The 23,555-nt window shown below is 39.9% G+C and overlaps 1 protein-coding gene across 1 annotated transcript in view; it reads left to right on the forward strand.

The window, feature by feature from the left end:
• The window catches only part of HAP1 (huntingtin associated protein 1), a 65,300-nt gene that overhangs the window by 24,175 nt on the left and 17,570 nt on the right, over positions 1-23,555 (forward strand). Inside the window, exons 4-10 of the mRNA XM_087714439.1 lie at positions 11,314-11,390; positions 11,727-11,843; positions 12,570-12,670; positions 14,564-14,672; positions 16,218-16,296; positions 17,561-17,691; positions 22,664-22,738. Coding sequence (XP_087570565.1) covers positions 11,314-11,390; positions 11,727-11,843; positions 12,570-12,670; positions 14,564-14,672; positions 16,218-16,296; positions 17,561-17,691; positions 22,664-22,738 — 689 coding nt within the window. The remainder of the gene's footprint in view (positions 1-11,313; positions 11,391-11,726; positions 11,844-12,569; positions 12,671-14,563; positions 14,673-16,217; positions 16,297-17,560; positions 17,692-22,663; positions 22,739-23,555) is intronic.

Here is a 23,555-nt window from a genome sequence, read left to right on the forward strand (position 1 = left end):
CCAAGGAACCAATTTGGGCAAATATCTCAGACAAGCCTCTTTATTTATTTTATTTTTTAATTTATTTGGTTTGTCAAGCATATGAGAAAACAAGTATAAGTATGAATACAACAAATAACATATAAGCAGATATAGGTGTACGCATAAGAAATGAGTACAAATAAATGGGAACAGTAGGACAGGGATAGTAGGCACGCTGGTGCCCTTATGCACATCCCCTTACAGACCTCTTACGAATGGTTCCACCACAAATGCGCGAACAACAAAAGCGCACCTGACTAAACCGCGGTGACAAAACCGCGCCGACGAATGAGCACTGAAGCGCGCCAACAACAGCGCGCTGACAGAAGCGCGCTGTAACATAACCCAAAACCTAACCCTAAACCTAGCCCTTACCTTAACTTAAATCGCGCTGTTGTCGGCGCGCTTTTGACATCGCAGTTTTAGCGCCGCGGTTTTGTCAGCACGCTTTTGACATTCGCGCTTTTGTCGGGTCACGCTTACTAATGGGGTGAGGTCCACGGTAGACAGTTTAAAGTAACGTTTTGGGGTTTTGAGGATGTAACAACAGAGTCAGGTGCATTCTAGACATGGATCACTCTGTTGCTTAAGTCGTATTTTCTGCAATCAAGTTTGGAGCAGTTTACTTTGAGTTTGTATCTATATTTTGCCCATGTATTATTCCGGCTGAAGCTGAAGTAGTCATTGACAGGTAAGGACATTGTAGCGTACTAAGCTTAGGTCAGACTGTAGGCGGCGTAATTCTAGGTTGTCCGGGTCCAAAATTTCAAGCTTAGTGGCATAAGGTATTGGAGTCGAGTATTCTTCTAGTGAAATACTTCTGGACTCTCTCAATTGTATTAATGTCCATTATACAGTGTGGATTCCAGGCAGATGAGCTATATTTGAGAATTGGTCTGGCAAAGGTTTTATATGCCCTGGTTTGCAAATACAATGTTACCGGAGAAGAAGCTTTGCAAAATTAGGTTAACAACTCTTAATGCCTTTTTGGCAATGCTGTTAGTGAGTTCTGGGGCTTAGACATTTTGAAATGAAGACTTCTTAACAGAGTGAGGATCTACGAGGTCGTATCTGCCCAGCTTGTATTTAATGTTCTGATTTTTGTTGCCGGTGTATATTTATATATTAAATTTATACAATGAATTTATAGTTCCGAGCACAATTCTGTGAGTACAGCTGTTTACAAAAAAAGTTATCCCGACCTACATGGCATTTGTTTCTTAGTCTGGTCTATTTCGTAGGGTTGACAGCTACACAGAACTATTATTTCTAAAGCAACAACAATATGTCAGGTTGTAAACAGTCCCATACCTTTTAGAGTCTCTCGCTGAGAGTCTCTAACACAAAAGCAGTCTAGTTGTGGAACAGGAACCCAAAGCTGGGCTTTGGATGGGATATCCAAGGCAGGAGGATGAGAAACAAACCTCTGATTATTTGTCTGTATTATTTAAAGTTAGTATACCAGCAATCTGCAATGAATCATAAAACCCAAACTAAAGTTAGACATCTATAGTAAAAGAGATGATTTTAGAGACTCAGGAAAGTTACCTGTGCTAATTCCTAAAATAAGTAAGTTTAATTAAATTGATCTGAAATTCATGATGGATTGGATTTTAGACATTAGACCACTACAATGATAAGGGTTTTTAGTCTCTGCCACTTTACATTATGTTTTGTCCACTAGGTACAAAAGATCTTACCAGCTTCTCCCAATTATTTAAAGCCCTCTCAAAACTTGGCATGTCCTGTAAATGGCAAACATTGCCTTTTGTTAATAAAAAGCTCTCTTTTCATCAAACTCATTCCATTGTTAAGATGCATTTATTTGCAGCTGTCTTTAAACATTTATCACATTGCCTGGAAAGTCTTAATTGTTAGAAGTTATGGGATTGCAGAAACATTATGAGGTTGTTGCATTTCCTTGGTTTTCGTTTAAAAAACAAACAAACCCACATTTGCACTTCAAGGGAAATTTTCACACTTTCATTCATCGGTAAAGGCAAGTTAATTAACATTTGGCTTTTAACAGCATACTTCCCAATTTTTCCCCAAGATACTCTGCGAATGATCCTTGGTAGTCTTTTTTCTTTTAAAAAAATGCTAATTCGTCAGAGCTAACCTTAAGAAAGAGGAGCGGGTTTAAGAAATGGCTGAAGTCACACCAGCCCACCCTCCCATTCAAAAATACTGCAGAACGCCGGAGCTGGGATGGACCATTGTGCTAATAACAATAGGAGGAGGCTAAGCGTTACTTTCTCACCCACAACACCTTTGCTATTTCCATCTCAGCTCTACTATCCAATCCTAGCCTTCGATTGTCCTGTAACATCTTTCTATCTTCAACTTTTCTTCTCTTGTAATTGATCATTGCGGGGCCAAGATATTCACCAACTCCCCACCCCACCCCGTCTTATCTTGGAAAATGGATTCTTCCTAAACAGGTGGATCTCAGATTCTATTTACGCGTATAGAGTGCTGGTAGGGCGAGGAAAGCCTGCAATGCAAATTAGCGCGCTGGAGGAAAAGGGGGATTTCTGAGCAGGGCAAGGCAAGCATCTCTCTGACGCAGCTGACAAGGTGTCTGCTTGGCTTCGCCCGTTTCACCTCTCGCAAGGTGAACGATCCAAGGGATCGGATCCTTGTACCTGCGGAGTTAATGTTGCCCAGCGAGGCGGACGCTTTTTTGGGCTCGCCCGGGATGGAATTCTGGATCAGCCCCGCCGCTAGCGACGAAGACAACGGAAACAGCGATCTGGACGGTAGCGAGGATCTCCTACCCCCGGAATTGGAGGAGGGTAAGGAAGAGGAAGGGGCCCCCGGAGCTAGGGGTTCTGTTGTCCTGGACCTTCAGCCTTCTCACGCCGTTTCCCTCTGGAGAGAAAAGCTGCTGCCTGTCTAGACCTTTTAATTTTTCTCAAATGTTTTTTTTCCCTTTGACAGAAGTGCAATGCTTGGAGGGTGGGTTTAGACTCTTAGACGGCTGTTTTTCGATTTCAGTAACTTTAAGGTGTGTGGAATTCAGCTCCCAGGACTTCCAGCAAGCAAGTTTAAGATGTGTAGTTGGCAGCTTCCACAATGCTGTCTGGGGAATTCTGGGAATTGAAGGCCATACATCCTAAAATTGCTGCAGTCTGAAAAACTGTTCCAGAGAGTTTCCTTTCAGCAAAGTTTTCCAGGTGTATCAGATTATAACTCCCATCATCCCCAGCCTGTAATATGTCTAATACTGGAGGTGCCGATCCAGATCTGTTGGTGATATGCCATGGATGGTCCAGAAAGAAAGGTAGATCTGTGTCTACCTTTCCAAAACAAAACCCTGCTTGTTCCTGATAACCCAGTTACAGAACAAAACCAAGGTGACCCTGCCATCTTTATAGGCGATGGCCAGCTTGTTGCTCTGTGGCCTTGCGCTGATAGTTTTGATGGTTGTCCGATGCGTATAGATCTACAGATTGCTACTTTCCCCCATCCTACTTTCAAGGCAGTAATATTTTATTTCTGTTTGCCATGGATATGATTTAAAAAAATGTGATCTGTTTAGTTGGAAAAATCTAACTCCCAATTCAGTTGTTTTAACCAAACCTGCTTAAGATTGGTTAGAGATAGTGGGAATTGTAGTTTAAAAACAAAACAAAAAAGCTTGAGAAGAGCTATTTGTTACTATTTCCTTCCATCTGTTCTGAAGCTACCTTATTAGAATATTATGGGTCCTATTTAGACAGGTGCACGGAAGAAACAATCCCAGATTCCTATCTCCTGACTGTTGTGTTCAAACTCTATGAACCTCCTGTCTTCAGGCTTTGTTCGTTTGTTTTCTAACCTATCAAAATAAAATGGGAAACAATGATATTGGAAATAAGCCCAAATTGTTAAAATTTAGGTTATTAGGCATGTCCGTAAGAAGGACATCCTCTTATGTTACTGATAGCAAATAATATAGAGAGTAATAGGGCAAGTTCTGCAAAGATTTTAGAGAAAGCTGAGGAAATGCAAAATCCTAAACTTTCTTGGCAATTAATGGAGGGATTCTCTTAGGGGAAAAAACTTGCCTTTAGAAAAGGAGGGGGATCTAATATCATTTTTTTTCATATGTGCTCATCTAAGTTGAGAGAAGATGGAAACACAGAAATCATTAAAATGTCCAAAGGCTAGTCTTGTATAAGAATTCCCTCTTTAACTTAACACAAAAATCATTAAATTGTCCAAAGGCTAGTCTTGTATAAGAATTCCCTCTTTAAGTGCAATCAAGCACATTTTTCATTTCCCTTTAAATTTGAGTGCAGTTTCTTCCAGTCTGAACCATTTTAAAGATTGAGATTTATGTGTGACCCCAATGATGCTTGCAATGAATCTAAAAATGTGCATTATATAAATTGGCTGCTGCAGTTTTTCTAATCCAATGTGTGTGTTTTGCTTCTACTGTGCAATCTGAACCTTTTAATTTATAGGAATTAAATCACATGTTAAACATTTGGTCATTTGCCATAGTATTAGTTGCTCCTAGAATGTTTCTCTGCTTCTTTATAATAACGGGCAATACAAATAAAAGCTCTCATGACTTCCAATTGAAATGGTTCATTAATATATTACATGGTGATATCTTTGAATGCTGAGCATCCTCAGCATACTGTGGAATAAAAGAGAGAAATGAGTTGTTAAAAACATAGCTACTCACCAGACCCAAACATAGCTGCTCACCTGCTTGCTTTGCTCATGGTTCTTTCTTGTTAAGCAGGTTACTGCAATGTTCTTTTATCATCAATCATAAATCCAGTACAACCATCTTAATTTTGTTAAACTATTATCTCAGGGTTTAATTGAATGCTTTTATTATCTGGGTTTAATTGTAGGTTACTGGAATGGCTTTAAAACTGATTACTTTTGTTTTTGGGGAGTTGTTTTAGCTATTTATGTAGTATGAAGAATGCAAAAATACTACAGATTTAATGTTTTATTTTTCATGGGGATTTATTTTTCAGGGGGAATGGCATATGGCCGTACTGATTGAAGGTGATGGGAATTTAGATCAGCAAATCTGGAGAACAATGCGTTCAAAAGACTAATCAGAAATGTCCACCAAACCTTAAGTCAATATCCCATCAGTAACATCTTCTCTAGCTTTTCCCCCCCTCTTAGTTTGAAAAATCTGATGTGGTTTAACAGGCTACGATTTGGATTAACTGACTATAAAAAGTGATTGGCAATTGTACTTTCTGACAGATGCCCTTATCTCATTTGCAGTAGATGTAATCTAAGAGTAAAGAATTTTAAAAGTTCATCCCTCTGAAGTATCCATGAACTGTTCATGAATTGTTGTGATAAACTCATTTGGGAAAAATTCAGTAGCTTTACTGCTCAAATACAGGGTCATTTTCTCGCAGGTCAGTGTGAATTTGAACTAAAAATGCTTTGGTTTGGTTTGCCCTGCCATCTTGGGGCCTTCAATCCAGTCAAGAAGCACACACAGAAGTACCAACTCACTTTTCATTGTAAGGTTACATTAACAAAATCTTGCAAATGTGAAATTATATCTTTCCCCCCTCCCCAAACTTTATAGTCCAAGAAATTAAGAAACCTCTCAGATGTTTGCCATGTGCTCATTTCTTTTGTGGGCTCAGCTGCCTCTTGTCTGTCCTTTGTCTAGTCTGTAATTCTTCTGTTTCTCAAGGCCATTCCCACATACCGTTACATCCTATTGAATGTTACAAGGTTTGGGTGAAATATAGGTAGTCTCAATTTATGAGTGCAATTGAGCCCACATTTTTTTTATTTTATCAATTTCATATATACATTCACAATTATATGATCTCAAACCTGTTATTAATAATATGTATTTATAACAATTGTTTCCCTACAGTTGACAATATACTTGAAAATTGCTTTCTTATCATCCCATAGTTCCATCTTATCTTACTTCTTCTTCCCTCCCTCCTTCCCCCTTCCCTCCCTCCTTTCTTCTCTCCTTCTCTCCTTCCTTCCTTCCCTCCTTTCTTCTCCCCTTCTCTCCTTCTCTCCTTCCTTTCCCCCTTCTTTTCCTCCTTCCTTCCCCCCTTCCTTCTCTCCTACATTCCCTCCTTCCTTCCCTCCTTTCTTCTCTCCTTCTCTCCTTCCTTCCCTCCTTCCCTCGCTCCTTCCCTCCCTCCTTCCTACCACCCTTTCTTCTCTTTCTTCTCTCCTTCCTTCCTTCCTCCCTTCCTCTCCTTTCCCTTCTCTCCTTCCCCTTCCTCCCCTTTTACCCTTCCCCTCTTCTTCCCATTCCTCCCCTCTTTCCTACTCTTACATTCCCTCCCATTCTTCCTCTGCCTTTCCCTTTCTCCTATTCCTGAGCCCAAATTTTTTATTGCTAAGCCAGACAGTTGTTAAGTGAGTTTTGCTCCATTTTATGACTTTTCTTGCCAAAGTTATTAGTGAATTACTGCAGTCGTTAAGTTAGTGACATGGTTATAAAGTGAACCTGGCTTCCCCATTGACTTGGCTTGTCAGAAGGTTGCAAAAAGTGATCACATGACTCCAGGACACTGCAACCATCATAAATATGAGTTAATTGACAAGTGTCTGAATTTTGACTACATGACCACAGGGGTGCTGTAATGGTCATAAGTGTGAAAAACGGTCATAAGTCACATTTTCCCAGTGCTGTTATAATTTTGAACAGTCACTAAATGACCTGTTGTAAGTTGAGTACTACCTGAATTGTCAACTTTTGGGTATTGCCTTTTTGGTGAAGTTTTGAGAAGGAATGCTAAATTTTAATTCTCTCCTGAGACGTGAATTCATTTTACAGACTTAAGGTTTCAATTTTCATTTCTCCCAGGTATTTGATGGAACATTTAATAAAATAGTGCTCCTTGATAATCACTTCTGTAAGTGGCATTTTTAAGAATGTCAAAGGTTTTGATGTCTTTTACATAACTACTTGTTTCGAAGAGCCTTGTGAGATTATGCCTCTTTTATTGCCATATCAGAGGGATCCCAAGGATGATTTAAAGCAACTATCCCAACCTGGTTCTATTAGGATGTTGTGAGATTTATCACGCTGGCTTGAATTCTAAAAGTCTCCAATAGTGGGGACACTTGGTTGGGGAAGGTTGGTATATAGTAAATCAGCATTCCCAGAGCAGGAGTTTCCTGTGGACTTCTACTCCCAGAGTTCTGAGCAATATTCAAATTGGCTGAGGAATTCTGGGAGGTTGGCTCATACACTTTGGCCAGATAAAGGAAGGATATAATAAATTATCCGCTTACTTTATTATTGAAACAGCACAATCTCTAATTATGCAAAACAAGCATCATATATTTGCAGCATGCAAACTATCTCCTTCCATGAGGATGGAGCAGGAAAGTAAGGAATTAAAAGCATATTTATAACCTGTTTCTTTTGCTGTAGCATTTTCACTGAATTTAGTGTAATTCCTGCCAATATTATTTATTTACCCTTAGTCTCAAGTATTGAATGCTATAAAAATGACATTCCCTAGTAATTATTAACTTGCAAGTCATCGAGACAGAAATATTAATTTGAGTAATTCAGCAATTCTGAACCCCCCCCACCCTCCTCCCCCAATTTCTATTTCCAGACTGAACTTGTTGGCCTTCTCTGAATTAGAAAAGATTGAACTGCATCCCTCAATCTGAACTTCTGGGGCAGAGACAAAGAGAACAATAGGAGATCTTCTATGTTAGACAGATGCTATGCATGGAATAGCCAGGCTAAGAAAGCCTCTTAAAACTTGCATAGCTGCTTTCTTTATCCATGCTTTGCAGGAAAACATTCATGCTCTAATTATTTCCAATTATGGTTCAGTTGGATGCTAGCATGCCATATAGATCCCCTATGGAGTGAGGGGGAGGTCCATACACACGCAAGCTGGAGGAGTATCATGGTGTCTCTGTATAGCCAGATTGTGCCAATCAGCATGCAAGCAGAAAGGGAAGAAGGATTAGCTGACTTGTTAGAATAGCAAGTGGACAGATAGTACAGGATGTTCTCTAGGATTGGGAATCATAACCACTTTACTGTGACTTGGCTCTGCATTGCATAACATCCACCTCCGGGAATAGCATAATAAGATTGAATGCCATCATTGATCTACTAATCCATTTACTGCTCATCAATCAAATAAGGAACATTTTCATTTTGCCATATTAATAAACTGTTCCTATCAATTACTGTAACCATCTGGGTAGTGAACAGCAAGGCAAAATGGAAACAATAATAAGAACATCAGTGCAATACCATCCAGGATGAATGGCTACAGTTGAGCTGAATGAGCTTTGGAACACTATAGTTTTAGTTGCCTTGCAGAACGAAAGGAGGAAACTCCCTTCAGGAAGGAGTGGGTCAGAGTGAGCTACAGTGAGTAAGGTTTGATGCTCGGCCCACCCTCTGTGCAGTTCTCATGGGGAAGGAGTCTCCACAGGATGTGTCTAGCAGTTTAGAATATACTGTAGAGGGAATTTAAGTTGCGGTAGGTCATGTCTTATGTAATCCAGTGCTGCACCCTAATGGGCTTATTTATCTTTAAGAAGCAGATTTATGTCTACAAGTAATAAGCTATCCTCTCTAATCTATTAACCAGCCCTGGGTTTGGCCATGGGGAGGAGAGATCTTATTTAGGTTATAGCTAAAAAGGTAAATCTCATGAGCCTTGACTGATATTCCTGATTTGTAGGATGTTCGATGTGAAAACAGAAGTTTCAGGTCATTTCTACCCCCCCACCCCGCCCCAGAATCTCAGAGTGTCAGAATTGAGCATTTGAAAGGACCATCTGAGTTTTAGGAAATTCTGCTTCAGCATGTTGGAGAATTAGACAAACTTTTCAAGCTCAATCTAGTGGCATGGTTGTCGATTACTTTTTAAAAAATAAACTGAAAAGTAGAGATTATTAGATTATTGATTATGTTCAGTCCATAGTGTCTTCTGTTATTACTGGCAAAGATTTCTGTTTGGAGAAATGATGGCAACCTATGTCGTTAACAGTAAATGAGAGACCGATGAGCAAAATACCCATGGCTTCTTCTGCTGATTCTTACTTTGTTTTCTGTTCTGCCAATATTTGTAAGAAATACGGAGAATGCAAAAGCCTATCAGTATTTTGACTCAGGACTATAGTAATAAGCCTTTTTACAGGGAGTCAGGATTTGCAAATTATGCTTTCAAAAATTGCTTTCTTGGGATGGATTCATACATCAATTTGTCACTATGGCTTAGTGTAAATACATAAAAGCTTCCTAATATTTCTAAGTTCTAAATAATATAGGAAACTAATAAAAGCTACTAGAATGTACCTGTGTGTGCGTGTATCTATAATCCATGCGTAAGGCCTTTCAAAGGATCTATTTTATGAGAATTTATGTTGAGATTTCAACCATAAACTGAATATTAAAATAAATCTGATTTTGAAAATTTGTAATAAAAAGCTCCTTCAGTATTTTAGAAACCACCATTGGGGTGTGTGTGGTATCTATTGCCTTTGATAATGCTGAAATGTTAGTTGAATTGTGCCTACACCTGATTAAATTACCTTGTTTTCTCCTACAAAGAGCCAAATCTATTCCTGAGTTAAGGAGCTTTGATCGCTCTGCTTGAGGGAGAGGGGGATAATTTATGAGCATTTAATTGAGTCTGACAATTGTCCTTGGATGATAAATGGGACAGAGATGCCATGGCATAGCTTTCTGTGCCTTCCCCCAAATGTGGTTTTCCATTCTATTTGCAGCTTGAGGCAAGGTGTCTTTTGCCTAGGTAGATATGCTTGTTCAGCAGGATAAAGCAAAATCTATTTTTGCCAGGAATTTATTTATTTATTTTTAAAATCTGGAACTAGAAATACCTTGGAATATTTTCTTAAGCTGTTAAATTACTGTATTTTAACTGGAAATGTAATTGTAATACTGGATATCAATTTTATAGTATTTATAATATAAATATAGCCCCGAATGCCAAGTACTAAGGGTTGAACTGAATTAACATTCTACGTAAATGACACTGCAGAGGTGCAAACATAATATTGCAAGTTACGTAGAAGGCCTTCAGAATTTCTCATCTGCAAAATCTGGTTCAAGAACATTTGGTGTGGATCATTCTGAGTTTAGCATTGCATGCATTGTATTGTTTCAAATGAAACATAATTGGCTATGTTAATATAACACACTAAGCCATAGTTTATGGTTTACAAATTACAATGGCTGGGCCTATGTAGCATAGTGAACCATTAGGACTTAATGTGTGAATTGACCAATGTACAATTGTTCCATGCAATCACAGAGCTAAAACAATTTTTTAATACTTTTTTCAGACTTTGGAATCTATTAGTTAAAATGATCAAGGGGCAAAGCTCTAGCGATAGAAAATTGGCATGGATTTTTCTCTCTCCTTAGTTTCTTGTGGAACCCTATTCACAGTTTAGAAAAAAAAATTGAATTGCAGTGAGAACTTAGCATTCTAAGAAGTTCTTTTTTGTTTTCTTTAGGTTTTTTTAAAACAAATATTTACCTATTGTGATATACATATGAAATGTGCTAAGTGCCTATTGACATTCCAATTGATTAATTTACTATATAGAATGCAGTGGATTCAAATGTTCTTATTATATATATGATTTGCAATTTGCTTCTGTCAGGCTTCAACAACACACAGAGTTATTTTTAAGCAATTTCCTTTATTTCCTTACAGGCAGAAATTTTCCAAAACTTAAATAACTATATATACTCTTTAAAGATGTAAGTTCTAGGAAGGAGCTTTCTTGATCCTCTTTCTCTCAATCAAACTATCTAAATTTTGCTGTCCCTTGGTTCTCTGGAATGCAGCTTCTCCTTCCTGAAAATCCAGACTATATTCCACCACATCTTCACATCAATGGAATATTTATTACCATTTTCAAAAATTATTGAATTTTGCACATTGGGTTCTATGGGCATCTCCTTGGATCTCTGCCAGGCTCCCTGCCCCAACTGATTTTTTTAAAAAAAAATCTTTAAAAATAAAAAGAAAGCTTACACATTGTGACACTGAGTACTACTGTCCAACATGTTTTAAAATCTACTTTACCAAGTAAAAATAACTTCAGTAGCATCATGGGCAGTCAAGAGAGGTCTACGGGGCAAGCTCACTGGTTTCTTTCTCAATAAATGGTGCTCCTCTGGCTGCCCATGCTTACCATGGCATCCATTTCTAAATGCTCAAGCCATGATGTGAAACACAGATAGCTGGCTTTCAATCTACATTACAAAGTGCCTGTACCTCCCATATGTACTATGTTCAATTCGCTTTCTCTTTGTTTTTTCCATAGTAATATGTTCTGAGCGTGTTGAGAAGATCACCAAGACATATCATGATATAGATGCGGTCACCACCTTGCTGGAAGAGGTACCTTTCACCAATTGTTCTTTCAGAATCTTAAGTCAAAACATTGTGCAGCCTGGTAGAGTGGTAAGAAGCTCAAGGTGGTTTTGGCCTTTCCTAACAGCTGATCCCTATGGCTGTTAATTATGGCATGGGCAGGAAAAATTCCACAAGGAAGATCTTGGTTTAGGGTGGATGTGGAAGGCACAAAGAGGAGAAGAAATTGCTTTAGTAGTGGGGAGCGCTGAAAGACCTAAAGTTGTTGAGAAAGTGATGATGGTAGAAGCCAGGTAAGCATGGGTGAGGAGATGAAAGCATATCAAGTGAAACACTGCTCTCCTGTCTTCTCTGTTCTCACAGAAGGAACATGATTTGGAGTTAGCAGCCCGCATTGGGCAAACATTGCTCAAACAAAATCGGAGTTTGTCTGGACGCAATGAGTTCTTGGATGAGCAGCTAGAATTGGCAAAAGAAGAGGTAAGGAAGACTTTTATTTTGCATGTTGAAAAGAGAAGAAATAAATAAATATTGGGGAATGGTTGATATTGAGTTAGTTTTTTAAAAAGACATTTGGAGAGTCAAGTTGGGGATTATTTGAGGCTGACTCAGATTCTGAGATATCCATAGTAGTTGAATGATGGTTTAAGGTTTTATAGCTTGTTGTTTACGTCTCATTCCATTGTTTATCCTAGAATCTGGGCCTCCTAGAATCTGGGCAGACTTCTCATTCTAGTTTGCCCTATCTCCAATAATCTTTACAGTAGCTTGTATATGGTTTAAGGTGAGAAAGCAGTTGGTTAAAGTAACATGGTTGGCTTCACAGTCAATGAGTCCTGACACTTAGACCATAGCAGCATCCCCATGGTCACACAATTAAAATTTGGGTGCTTGGGAACCAGCCTGTATTTACAACAGCCGCAGCATCCTGTGGTCATAGATTACTCTTTGCAACCTTCCCAACAAACGAAATCCACAGGCAAAGCTGCATTAATTTAACAGCGGCATACGGATTCAATTAATTGCAGAGATTTGCTTAACCATGGTAAAAAGAATTGTAAAACTGGGACAATTCACTTAACAACCACTTTACTTAACAGCAGAAATTCTGGTCCCAATTGTGGTCAAGTACCTTTTATGTATATTTTTCCTGTGGCTGAACAAATAAAAATATTTTCTGAACTTTCTGTGTTTTTTAAAACCCAGATAGCTCAGCTGAGACATGAAATATCGATGCGGGATGATCTTCTCCGCATGTTTACCAACAGCACTGAAGAGAGTGAGCCAACTTCCATCACATCTACCCCGTGAGTATTTAGGCAATGGTGTAGGGTGTTCCCTCTCTCTGATATATCCCTTGCAGAGAAACGTCAGTGGGAAATGGTGGCAGGAAGTGGGTGAGACATAAAGTAATTCCCCAGTTCATTTAGGATACCACAATTTGTATAAAATAATCAGATTTGGATTAAACGTGATATTTGAAATGAAGTGAGTGATTTTTTTTTCTGTAAATAGCCATCAACAAGGGTGGAGAGAGATGCCACACCAAGCACAAAGGAATAAAAATATTTTCTTAATATTAAGTTTATTGTTGTAACCATAGATCATAACATGTAATGTACTACAAAACAGAATTATCTAACTGTAAAAGTGTAAAGTAATTAAAAACAGTATTAGATGTAAAAGGTTTACAGTTATATAAAAGCAAAGCTACAACTAAGAATTAAATATTTCTAAATATAAACAGCAGGGCGAAAGTAGCAACTTAATTACTCTCGGTTTCGGATATGTCTGTTGTATTATTGGAATGCTTTGAATGGAAACCTGTATTACTGGAATGTTTTGTGTGTTTCACAATGCACACTTTCAACCATGTGTTCCCTTCAGATGTATTTTGACTTCAACAATCATTTTCCGCTAGCTGGCTGCAAATGAAGATAGTTGTACTATCAAATACTTCTCATTCCCCCCACCCCCCTATACACACACACACACAGAGTCTGCCTGCCTCTGTCTATCTCCCCCCCTCCCTCCCTTCCTCCCTCCCTCCCTCCCTCCCTCTCTCTCTCTCTCTCACACACACACATGCACACAAATATTTATGATTGAGTTCTATAGATCACAATAATACACTGTAACTTAAATTATATATTGCACAATGGCCGTGTCAGAATGTAAATATGCATTTTGCACAGCAATTTCAGCTGGCGGAAAGAAGGTGTAATAGAGTTGTCCGAGCATCTCTTCCCCACCTCTACCCCCCTTTCCTCTTGTCCTGTCTGGGGATTAAGCAGGCTGATGCAGTGGATTAAGCAGCTGGTATCTGAGACAGAAATTGTCAACAATGTCAATTTCTCACTCAGCTGTAATGCGATTATAGGTAATCCCTCATATGCCCATTTAATGATGCTTTGAAGTTACAACAGCCTCAGAAAAAATTATGACCTGTCAAAATTAGGACTGTTGGGCCAACTTGCAATTTGGGTGCTTGGCAGTCAGTTTTTACTTTGACAGTAGCAGTGTCAAAGTCACATGTTCACAATTTGTGACATTCACAGTCAGTTCCCAACAAGCAAAGTCAATGGGTTAATAACCACATGATTTGCTTAATGACCACAGTAAAAGTGATTGTAAAATTGGATTCAATTCATTATATTTAATGACTGCATCATTTAGCAATAAAAATTGTTATAGCAATAGCGCTTAGACTTATATATAGCTTTATAGCCCTCTCTAAGTGGTATACAGAGTCAGCATATTGCGCCTAACAATCTAGGTCCTCATTTTTTCCACCTTGGAAGGATGGAGACTGAGTCAACCTTGAGTCTGGTGAGATTTGAACTGCCAAACTATTGCAGTCAGCAGAAGTATCCTGCAGTTCTGCATTCTAACCACTGTGCCCTCATGGCTCTTGAAGATGATCACTGACTTGTTATGATGTATGGATCCCAAAATGCTATAAATCCAAGATTCATGTTTGAATCAAGCTACATTGGTTTATTTAATAATCTACTTTAATACAAACCCTGTATGAACTAGTCTCTGACTTGATAATGGCTCTCTAACCTTTTGGGCAAGTGGTCCTCGAGCCCTGTGAAATGATTAAACTTTAAACTTTCTGTGTTCAAAGCTTTGTAATTGTGCTAATGGCTCCATCTTCTTTCTCTTCTCTGCTCATTATCCCACTTTTTCTCCAATAGGTTACGAAGGAATGATTCTTCCTTCTCTTTGCAGCAGGGATTGCAATATGATCTTCTTCATCAGAAACTTAAAGGATTGGAAGAGGAGAATCAGAAACTGCGTGCTGAAGTAAGACTCAGCTGTGTATTGTGTATGTGTTTATGGTCAACACGCCTAGCAGTTGTAAGATGAACTGTTTTATTTCTAGTGTATGTTTTTAAATAGCTATTCTCATACATTAAAAAAGATGACTTCTATGGACTTTATAATAAATTACCGCATTTTTCGGACTATCAGATATACCGCCCACGCCCGGAAAAAGTAGGTGGAAATATCTGTGTCTCTTATAGAGCAAATGTTGCTGAAGCTCTGCCTACCCGCTGGCTCCCACCCTTCGGCCTCTGCCTCCGTGCAGGCTGATCCCGCTGCCTATCTCTGCTGCCTGGAATAGGATGTGTGAAGGTAAAAAATGGACCGTGCGGAGGCAACAATAGGTGGCAGTTCCAATGGGCAGTGCTGGCACTGATGGGAGTGCGATCACCGCAGCCTGGAACAGGTGATCTGTGGTATTCTGGGAGGCAGATCCAACCGCCAATCAGCTGCTTGTGCTTAATTAGGCTGTGCTGAAGGTGACCAGGCTGTTAGCTGTTTGCTGCAAGAAGGCAAATTGCTGGGAGGAAGAGGCAGATTTTTTTTCTTGTTTTCCTCCCCCAAAGCTAGGTGCGTCTCATAGTCCAAAAAATACGGTAGATTTGGTTTCAAATGGCTGGATCCAAGCAGCAGCATAAAACTGAATTGCAAGTTTTTGATGGTTTGGAATCCACAAATACTTTTATTAAAACCAACCAAAGGGTGCAAGTTTCCAAATCACTAGAATTCTCTCACTAGATGCAAACAAGTCTTCGCATTTTCCCCAAGGCCAGCAAGTGAACTTCAATCAAATCTAAGCTAAGATATAATTTGGGGAATTCTTCAAAAAGAATTTGCTCAGCCTCCTATTTATTACAATATCCAATTTTGCAGGGTTTTTATCTTTGGCTAGTTGCCAACACTGTAAGGATATGTAAGGATTCTCTGAGCTTCTTTGTTTGCTGGCAGATATTTTCTCATTCAACTGATAACTCCATCAGTCCTTTTCTATTGGATCTATAAGAGTATTCTAGTAAACCAGCCTTATGGCCATAAGGGGATGGGTCAATAGAGTCTTTGAGCCATATGGTCCCTTAATCTCCTTTACAGGGACTCTAGTGTGACTCTCATTTATCCCACCCTGAAGACATTTCTAGGCAAAGAACAGATTTTCTATTTGTTGCTTCTCTTATCTGATAAAAACCCACATATTTCATCCCAGATTGTCTTGTGTTCGCCTCTCTATGTGCTATTTATTGTAGTAAGGATTCTCCTTATCATTTCTTTACATGTACAATGTTATGTTTTTCTATTCATTATTGTATTTTTATCCCTCTACTTTTATATTCCATTCTTATTCCTCGTTACAGATCTTATATTTACTACACGTTAATTGACATATGTGCATATTTATGCTTATTTGTTAGATTTTATATCACTGTTTTCTGGCTTTATGGCTGTAATAAAGGAATTGGGTTGGATTTTATTTTCTCCAAATATTGTACCGATAGTCTCAAATAGTAAATCTCTGTCTTTCCATCTCAGGCTACAAACATTGCTACAGAAACATATGAATATGAGGAGCAGGAGCAGAAGCTCATGCTTGATTGTATGGAACAATTTTGTAAGTTTTTTTTTCTGGAGAGAGAAACGTTGAGGGGAGTGGGAATAGGAACAACCTCTCAATAGCTGTAAAGTTCTTCATTTTCTGGTATAAAAGATACAATGAAAATGAAATGAATTATAATTGACTTTATAATTACCTATCTCCTGAGGCTCAGTAGTGCTATGAAGTGAAATAATTGTTTCATTTATCTTTCAAATGCTCCCAGTTGATTAATCATTCCCCATCTTGCTCTCAGGTGGCTGCCCTGCCAAGGGATATTCGTAGTATTAATCCAATAGGTTTGGTAGGAATTAGTTTGGGGAAAGTTGACACCAGCCAATCCATGAACAGTTTTGGCTATGCCTGATTTCAGTAACAGTAAAATTATCTACAACTATATCTCCCTACTGAGATATGAGTGCCAGCACAAATACATATTTGCCTCACCAGATGATTGTACCTAGTTGATCTTGCTGGAGTTAGAAACTAAGCAAACTTTTGCTATATAATTGTTAAAATAATCTCATTGTCTGAATTTAACTGCGGCTTTATTACATGCTTAGTAAAAAGGTTTCAATTTCCGCCTCCCATGTATTTGAAGCATTCTTCCCAGTGTAACAGTACATTATTATTACTGTAGCTGCATTACTTGCACCTACAGCATAGAATTAACCATTAGAGTATAATAACAGAGTTGGAAGGGACCCTTGGAGGTCTTCTAGTCCAACCCCCTGCTTAGGCAGGAAACCCTACACCACTTTAGACAAATGGCTATCTAGCATCTTCTTAAAGACTTCCAGTGTTGGGGCATTCACAACTTCTGGAGGCAAGCTGTTCCACTGATTAATTGTTCTAACTGTCAGGAAATTTCTCCTCAGTTCTAAGTTGCTTCTCTCCTTGGTTAGTTTCCACCCATTGCTTCTTGTTCTACCCTCAAGAAAATAGTTTGACTCCCTCTTCTTTGTGGCAACCCCTGAGATATTGGAACACTGCTATCATGTCTCCCCTAGTCCTTCTTTTCATTAAACTAGACATACCCAATTCCTACAACTGTTCTTCATATGTTTTAGTCTCCAGTCCCCCATTAGGCAAGTGAAAATGAGCTCAATCTGTGTATTCTACCAGTAGTCTGGATGCTTAAAAGGTGGTGGAGGTAGGGCATAAAAAGTAGGGCAGAAGAAAATAAATGTCATCCATTGCTGTGCAATTCAGAATTTTGCTGAGTATTTCAGAAGCTGCTCTGTATTCCAAATAACAATAGTCTTTATCTCCTCTCCTATAGCTGATAGCAGCAAGAAAGTTATCCTGATTTCCGAGGAGCTGGCTCTCAAGACAGAAGATTCAATCAGGCAACAGGAGGAGATTAGCCAGCTTCTAGCACAGATTGTAGAGCAGCAACAGAAGTGCCGTGCGGTAAGCAGGGCAAATTTGGCCAGTTTTTGTTCTTAATTTCTTTATTTGATTGATTGATTTGATTTATATAATTTCCCATGTCGCAAACAAGACTCTGAAGAGTTTATAATGATTATTAAGAGCCATGATGGCGCAGTGGTTAGAATGCAGTACTGTAAGCTACTTCGGCTGACTGCCAGCTGCCAATAGTTTGGCAGATCGAATGTCACCAGGCTCAAGGTTGATTCAGCCTCCCATCCTCCCAAGGTGGGTAAAATGAGGACCCAGATTGTTGGGGGCAATATCCTGACTCTGTAAACCACTTAAAGAGGGCTGTAAAGTACTGTGAAGCAGTATATAAGTCTAAGTGCTATTGCTATTATAAATAAAGCTAAAAAGAGAATGCATATAAAACCATATTAACACTATAAGTAGTCCTTGATTTACAACAGTTCACTTAGTAACCATTCAAAGTTACAACGGCACTGAAAAAAGTGACCAATGACCATTTTTCTCATTTATGACCATGGCAGTATTCCCAGTATTGGCAGTATTGTAAGTTTTGTTTTTTAAAAAGTTTTTATTTTTCTCTTTCAAATTCATTCACAAATATACACTCTTATAATTACTATTAACAATTTTCTATTCATCTTTAATCTTTATCATTATTTTCTTACAAATATATAGAATACAGTTTGGGTCACTTTCTTGCCACCCCATGCCTCCATCTGATTTTGCAACAACCTTGCTCCTTCTATCTTCTCAACCTCCTTCTCTGCCTTCTTTTTTCCTCCTCTCCTTTCACCTTTCTTCTTCCTCTCCCTTTCCCCCTCCTCTCTTCTCCTTCTTCTTCCCCTCTCTCCTAATCTTAATTCTCCTCCCTTACTTCCTCTGCTTTACACTTTCTTCCTTTCCTTCCTCCTCCTTCTTACTTTCCGTTGTTACCCTTGCTTATTTACTTTCTCTGATGGGTTCTCGGGGTGGCATTTCAGCAATCCCAACTTTATATTTTCATACAAATGATTTTCTCTATTACACTTTATTTCTAATAACAAATCTACTTGTATCCTTTTTAGCTTGTATACTTGCATTTTAGTACTTTCCTATCCCCCCCCTTTAATAATGTGGCATCCGAGTTATTTGTTTTATACTTGGTTTCTTTCTCTTTCTGTTTGTATCTCTTTTCTAACCAATCATAAAATCTCCCCCATGTCCTGTAGTGGTTGTAAGTTAAGGATTAACTGTATAATGGTAGTGGAAGTATAAAAACAATCAGCAACATTCAACATAGTCATTGCACAGGCTCTGCTGCACATCCAAATCCTAAGCCTTGAAGCCAGTACGAATGGGGCCAATCCGGTCTCCAGGAGATGAGATCCCAAAAGACAGGTGCCATTTCATCTTTCCATCTAAATCCTGCCGCACATGCCGCACTCTAGCAGACCGAGGGTAGAGTGCTAGAGTCATTAGACGGCTCCATTCTCACGGAGTGTGTCAGTAACAGTTCAGTCAGGTGGGGTGTACATTTAATTAATAATAATAATAATTCAGGAAGAGATTAATCAGATTTTATGGGTAGTAGTGGAACATTTAATACCATTTGTTACTCTGTGCAGTCCTGAAGCCTAGATTCATGATAATGATCTAGTACAGTGTTGGTGAACCTTTTTGGCACCGAGTGCTGAAACAGGAGCGCATGCGCAGGGGAGTGACGGAAACCAGAAGAGCAGCTCCCCGATATCCATGTGCATGCTGGCCACCTAGTGTTCTGGTTTCTCGTGCTCCAGCACACTCTAAGACCAGTTGGCCAGCAGCATGCATGCACCAGAACCCAGAAAAACAACAGATGATGGCTGGCATGCCTGGAGAGATGGCTCTGCATGCTCTGAGATCTGTAAATTCCTTAGAAAGCGGGATGCTCTTTTTGTCCTTTTTTCTACTTCAAAAATCTATAGCAAGAAGTCAAAGGCCCCTGTGTGTGTGTGTGTGTGTCTGCACAAGGTAAGCTTCAGATTCACACATTTCCTACTGCAATTCTAGTTCTAGTGTTCATTCTTCCACAATAAAGCTGTTCAAAACACATTTAGATAGTAACTGGGCTAGTAGTAGTGTTATTTTGATTATCCCAATGAATTTACCCTGATGAATTTCTGTAGCATTGCTAAACCAGATGATGCCAGATGTTGGGGTTCAGTTGCCATTAGCCCAACCAGACAAATAAAACATTCCTTCCAGTTTGAGTTGCTTTTATAATATCTGATCTAGAATTTTCAGCTAGACTAATTTCTTAGTGGCTTTGGGCTAATAGGATTGTTCATAAAACTGGAGACCCATTGTTCTTAGGGAGTCATGTATTCTGCATGGCCCTCTTGCAAATAGAATAGAATGGAATTCAAAGGGTGCTTTTTCTGGTTTTTCTTTGAAGACGTTTCACTTTTCATCCAAAAAAGCTTCTTCAGCCCTAGAAGGTTCTTGGATGAGAAGCAAAATGTCTTCAAACAAAAACCAGAAAGTCCTGTTGCCTCTTGAAAAAGCACTTTTGGCACAACCATGTCCTGGATGACTGAGAATCTCCATAAAAAATGGAATGGAATAGAATTAGGAATAGGAATAAGTTACTTTATTGGACAAGAGTGATTGTACACACAAGGAATTTTTCACCATTGCATAACGTCTCAGTGTACATACAAACAACAAAGCAATATCATCGTAAGATACCAATAGTTTAGTTTAGTTTAGTTTAGTTTAGTTTATTGGTCTTGTATGCCGCCCACTCCCGAAGGACTCCGGGCGGCTTACAATAAACAAGGGAAGGGGATAAATAAACAAAACAACACTTTAAAAAACACAACATTCACAATTTCTGTGGGGCTGGATATTTCACAAGCCCCCCAGCCTGCTGGAGCAGCCAGGACTTGGTGGCTTTGCGGAAGGCCGGAAGGGTAATAAGGGTCCGGATCTCCACGGGGAGGTCGTTCCAAAGGGCCGGAGCTGCAACAGAGAAGGCTCTCCCCCGGGGAGTCGCCAGCCGACATTGGCTGGCAGATGGAATCCGGAGGAGACCTAACCTGTGAGATCTAATCGCCTTTCAGCTCCAGCGGTCCTTGGAGGAAGCCAGTTATCTCGATCCTTTCCAGTCAGGCTTCAGACCTGGCTGCAGCACAGAAACCGCTTTGGTCGCGTTGACCGATGATCTCTGGAGAGCTAGGGATGGAGGCCATGCCTCCATCCTGGTGCTCCTTGACCTCTCGGCGGCTTTCGATACCATCGACCATGGTATCCTTCTGCGACGACTGCGGGAGGTGGGGGTTGGAGGCGCTGTTTTACAGTGGTTCTCCTGTTACCTCTCGGACAGGTCGCAGTCGGTGTTAGTTGGGGGGCAGAGATCGACCCCTAGGCCCCTAACGTATGGGGTGCCGCAGGGTTCGGTCCTGTCCCCCCTTCTTTTCAACATCTACATGAAACCGTTGGGTGAGATCATTCGACAGCACGGGATAAAATACCACCAGTATGCAGACGATACTCAGTTGTATCTGTCCACCCCGTGCCAACTCAACGAAGCGATGGATGTGATGAGCCAGGGTCTTGAGGCTGTTAAAGACTGGATGGGGGTCAACAAACTTGTGCTCAATCCAGAAAAGATCGAGTGGCTGTTGTGTTTCCCCCCCCACGAATTGGCCAAGTGTTCCATCTCTCAGGCTGGGGGGTCAAACTGTATGCCCCTCAGACAGGGTTTGCAACTTGGGAGTCCTCCTGGATCCACAGCTGACCTTCGAACATCATTTGTCAGCTGTGACCAGGGGGGCATTTGCCCAGGTTCGCCTGGTGCACCAGTTGCGTCCCTACCTGAATCGGGAGGCCCTCACAACAGTCACTCGTGCCCTTGTGACCTCTAGGCTGGAATACTGCAATGTGCTCTACATGGGGCTGCCCTTGAAGAGCATTCGGCGACTTCAGCTAGTCCAGAATGCGGCCGCGCGAGCGATCGTGGGTGCACCTCGCTTCACCCACGTAACACCTATCCTCCGCGAGCTGCACTGGCTGCCTGTTGATCTCCGGGTGCGCTTCAAGGTGCTACTTATCACCTACAAAGCCCTTCATGGTACTGGACCTGGGTACTTGAGAGACCGCCTACTGCCAATTACCTCCACTAGACCGATACGATCGCATAGATTAGGCCTCCTCCGAATTCCATCATCCAGCCAGTGTAGACTGGCAACTACCCGGAGGAGAGCCTTCTCGGTGGCTGCTCCGACCCTCTGGAACGAACTCCCCGTGGAGATTGGGACCCTCACCACCCTCCAGTTCTTCCGCGCCGCTCTAAAGATCTGGCTGTCCCGGCTGGCCTGGGGTTAAGAGTCTAACCCCACTCGAATTGTGTGACTGTTGTGTTTTCTTTTTAATATGTTGTATTGTCTTCATGTTGGAAAATTGTTTGTCCTCCCCCCCCTTTTTTTGAACTGTGAGCTGCCCTGAGTCCCCCCAGGGAAAAGGGCGGCATACAAATAAAGGGAAAATGAAAATAAATTTAAAAAATCGGTCTATGGGAGGTAATCGCAAATAGCAGAAGGTAGTAGAAAAGATGAGAAGGATAGTGGTAAATCAGTCATACTTTAAAGATAAATATACTTAGACACAAGACTGTACTGTGAAGATTAGATGTGGGAACAGAGTGATGGCATAAGGGAAGAAACTGTCTCTGTGTCTGGTTATTTTGGCGTGCAAACGCCCTCGAGCGCCATGGCATATTGAGGCGAAGAGTTGGTACAGTTTGTCAGTTTATGGGAATAATCATGTATTTTGAAACATTTATATTGCAAACTCTGTCGTGTACATGTGTAGTGGTGGGGTGTTTTTTTGCAGGGTGTGTGTGTGTGTGTGTCTCAAATAATTTATTATAACATCCAAGTTACTTACCTGAAAAAAAAAGTACATACCTTTAGCAGTGTAAACCTGGTGATTGATTTTTTTTCCTCTTCTCTTTCTCCTCCAGTATTCTTCTGAAGTGGAGCAATTGCAGCAGCAACTCGCTGAAGCCAAAGAAATCCAATCGCAGCTTCGCAGAGAGGTGGGTCCCTTGAATAGCAAAGTGTGGTGAGAAGAGAAGTGATTGCATGGAAAGGATTGCAAGAAGTTCTGAGCTTTCCACAAATTAACCCAAATGGCTTTATTGCAACATGTTATAGTTTTCTGTACAAAGAGTGCAGCCTTTGAGATATGTGTGTGTGTGTGTATGAGAGAGGGGGGAGAGGGAGGGAGGGGGAGTGTCACAGTAGAACTGACCATTGAGTGATTTTGGGGGTCATATTTTTTAAAAAAATAAGCAATGCCAGGACAAAACAGGTAGTTGGGGCAAAACAGAAGTATGATTTAAAATTATGTTAATATTTAATTTCATCATTTTCCCCATTTCTGCCCATCCTAGAAGATTATATATATATATATATATATATATATATATATATATATATATATATATATATATATATATATATATATATATATATATACATACATACATACATACATACATACATACATACATACATACACACACACACACACACACACACACACACACACACACACACACACACACACACACACACACACACACACACACACACACACATACACATACACATACACATACACATACACACATATATATATATATATATATATATATATATATATATATATATATATATATATAAAAGATTTTTTACAACCCCTGGTAAGCCCCAATTATGGGAGGAAGCTAACTGCTTCCATCATCTGTCCTTCGGCTCGTCACAAGAGTCCATCACGACAGAAACCCAATATTTTTACTGTTGCCTTTGTTATATTTGTGTTTTTTTATTTGTGCTGATAAATAAATAAAG

This window comes from Thamnophis sirtalis, unplaced genomic scaffold (genome assembly GCF_051295495.1).
Source record: "Thamnophis sirtalis isolate CommonGarterSnake01/CBP01778 unplaced genomic scaffold, rThaSir2_p1.2 scaffold_4, whole genome shotgun sequence".
Classification (NCBI taxonomy): domain Eukaryota; kingdom Metazoa; phylum Chordata; class Lepidosauria; order Squamata; family Natricidae; genus Thamnophis; species Thamnophis sirtalis.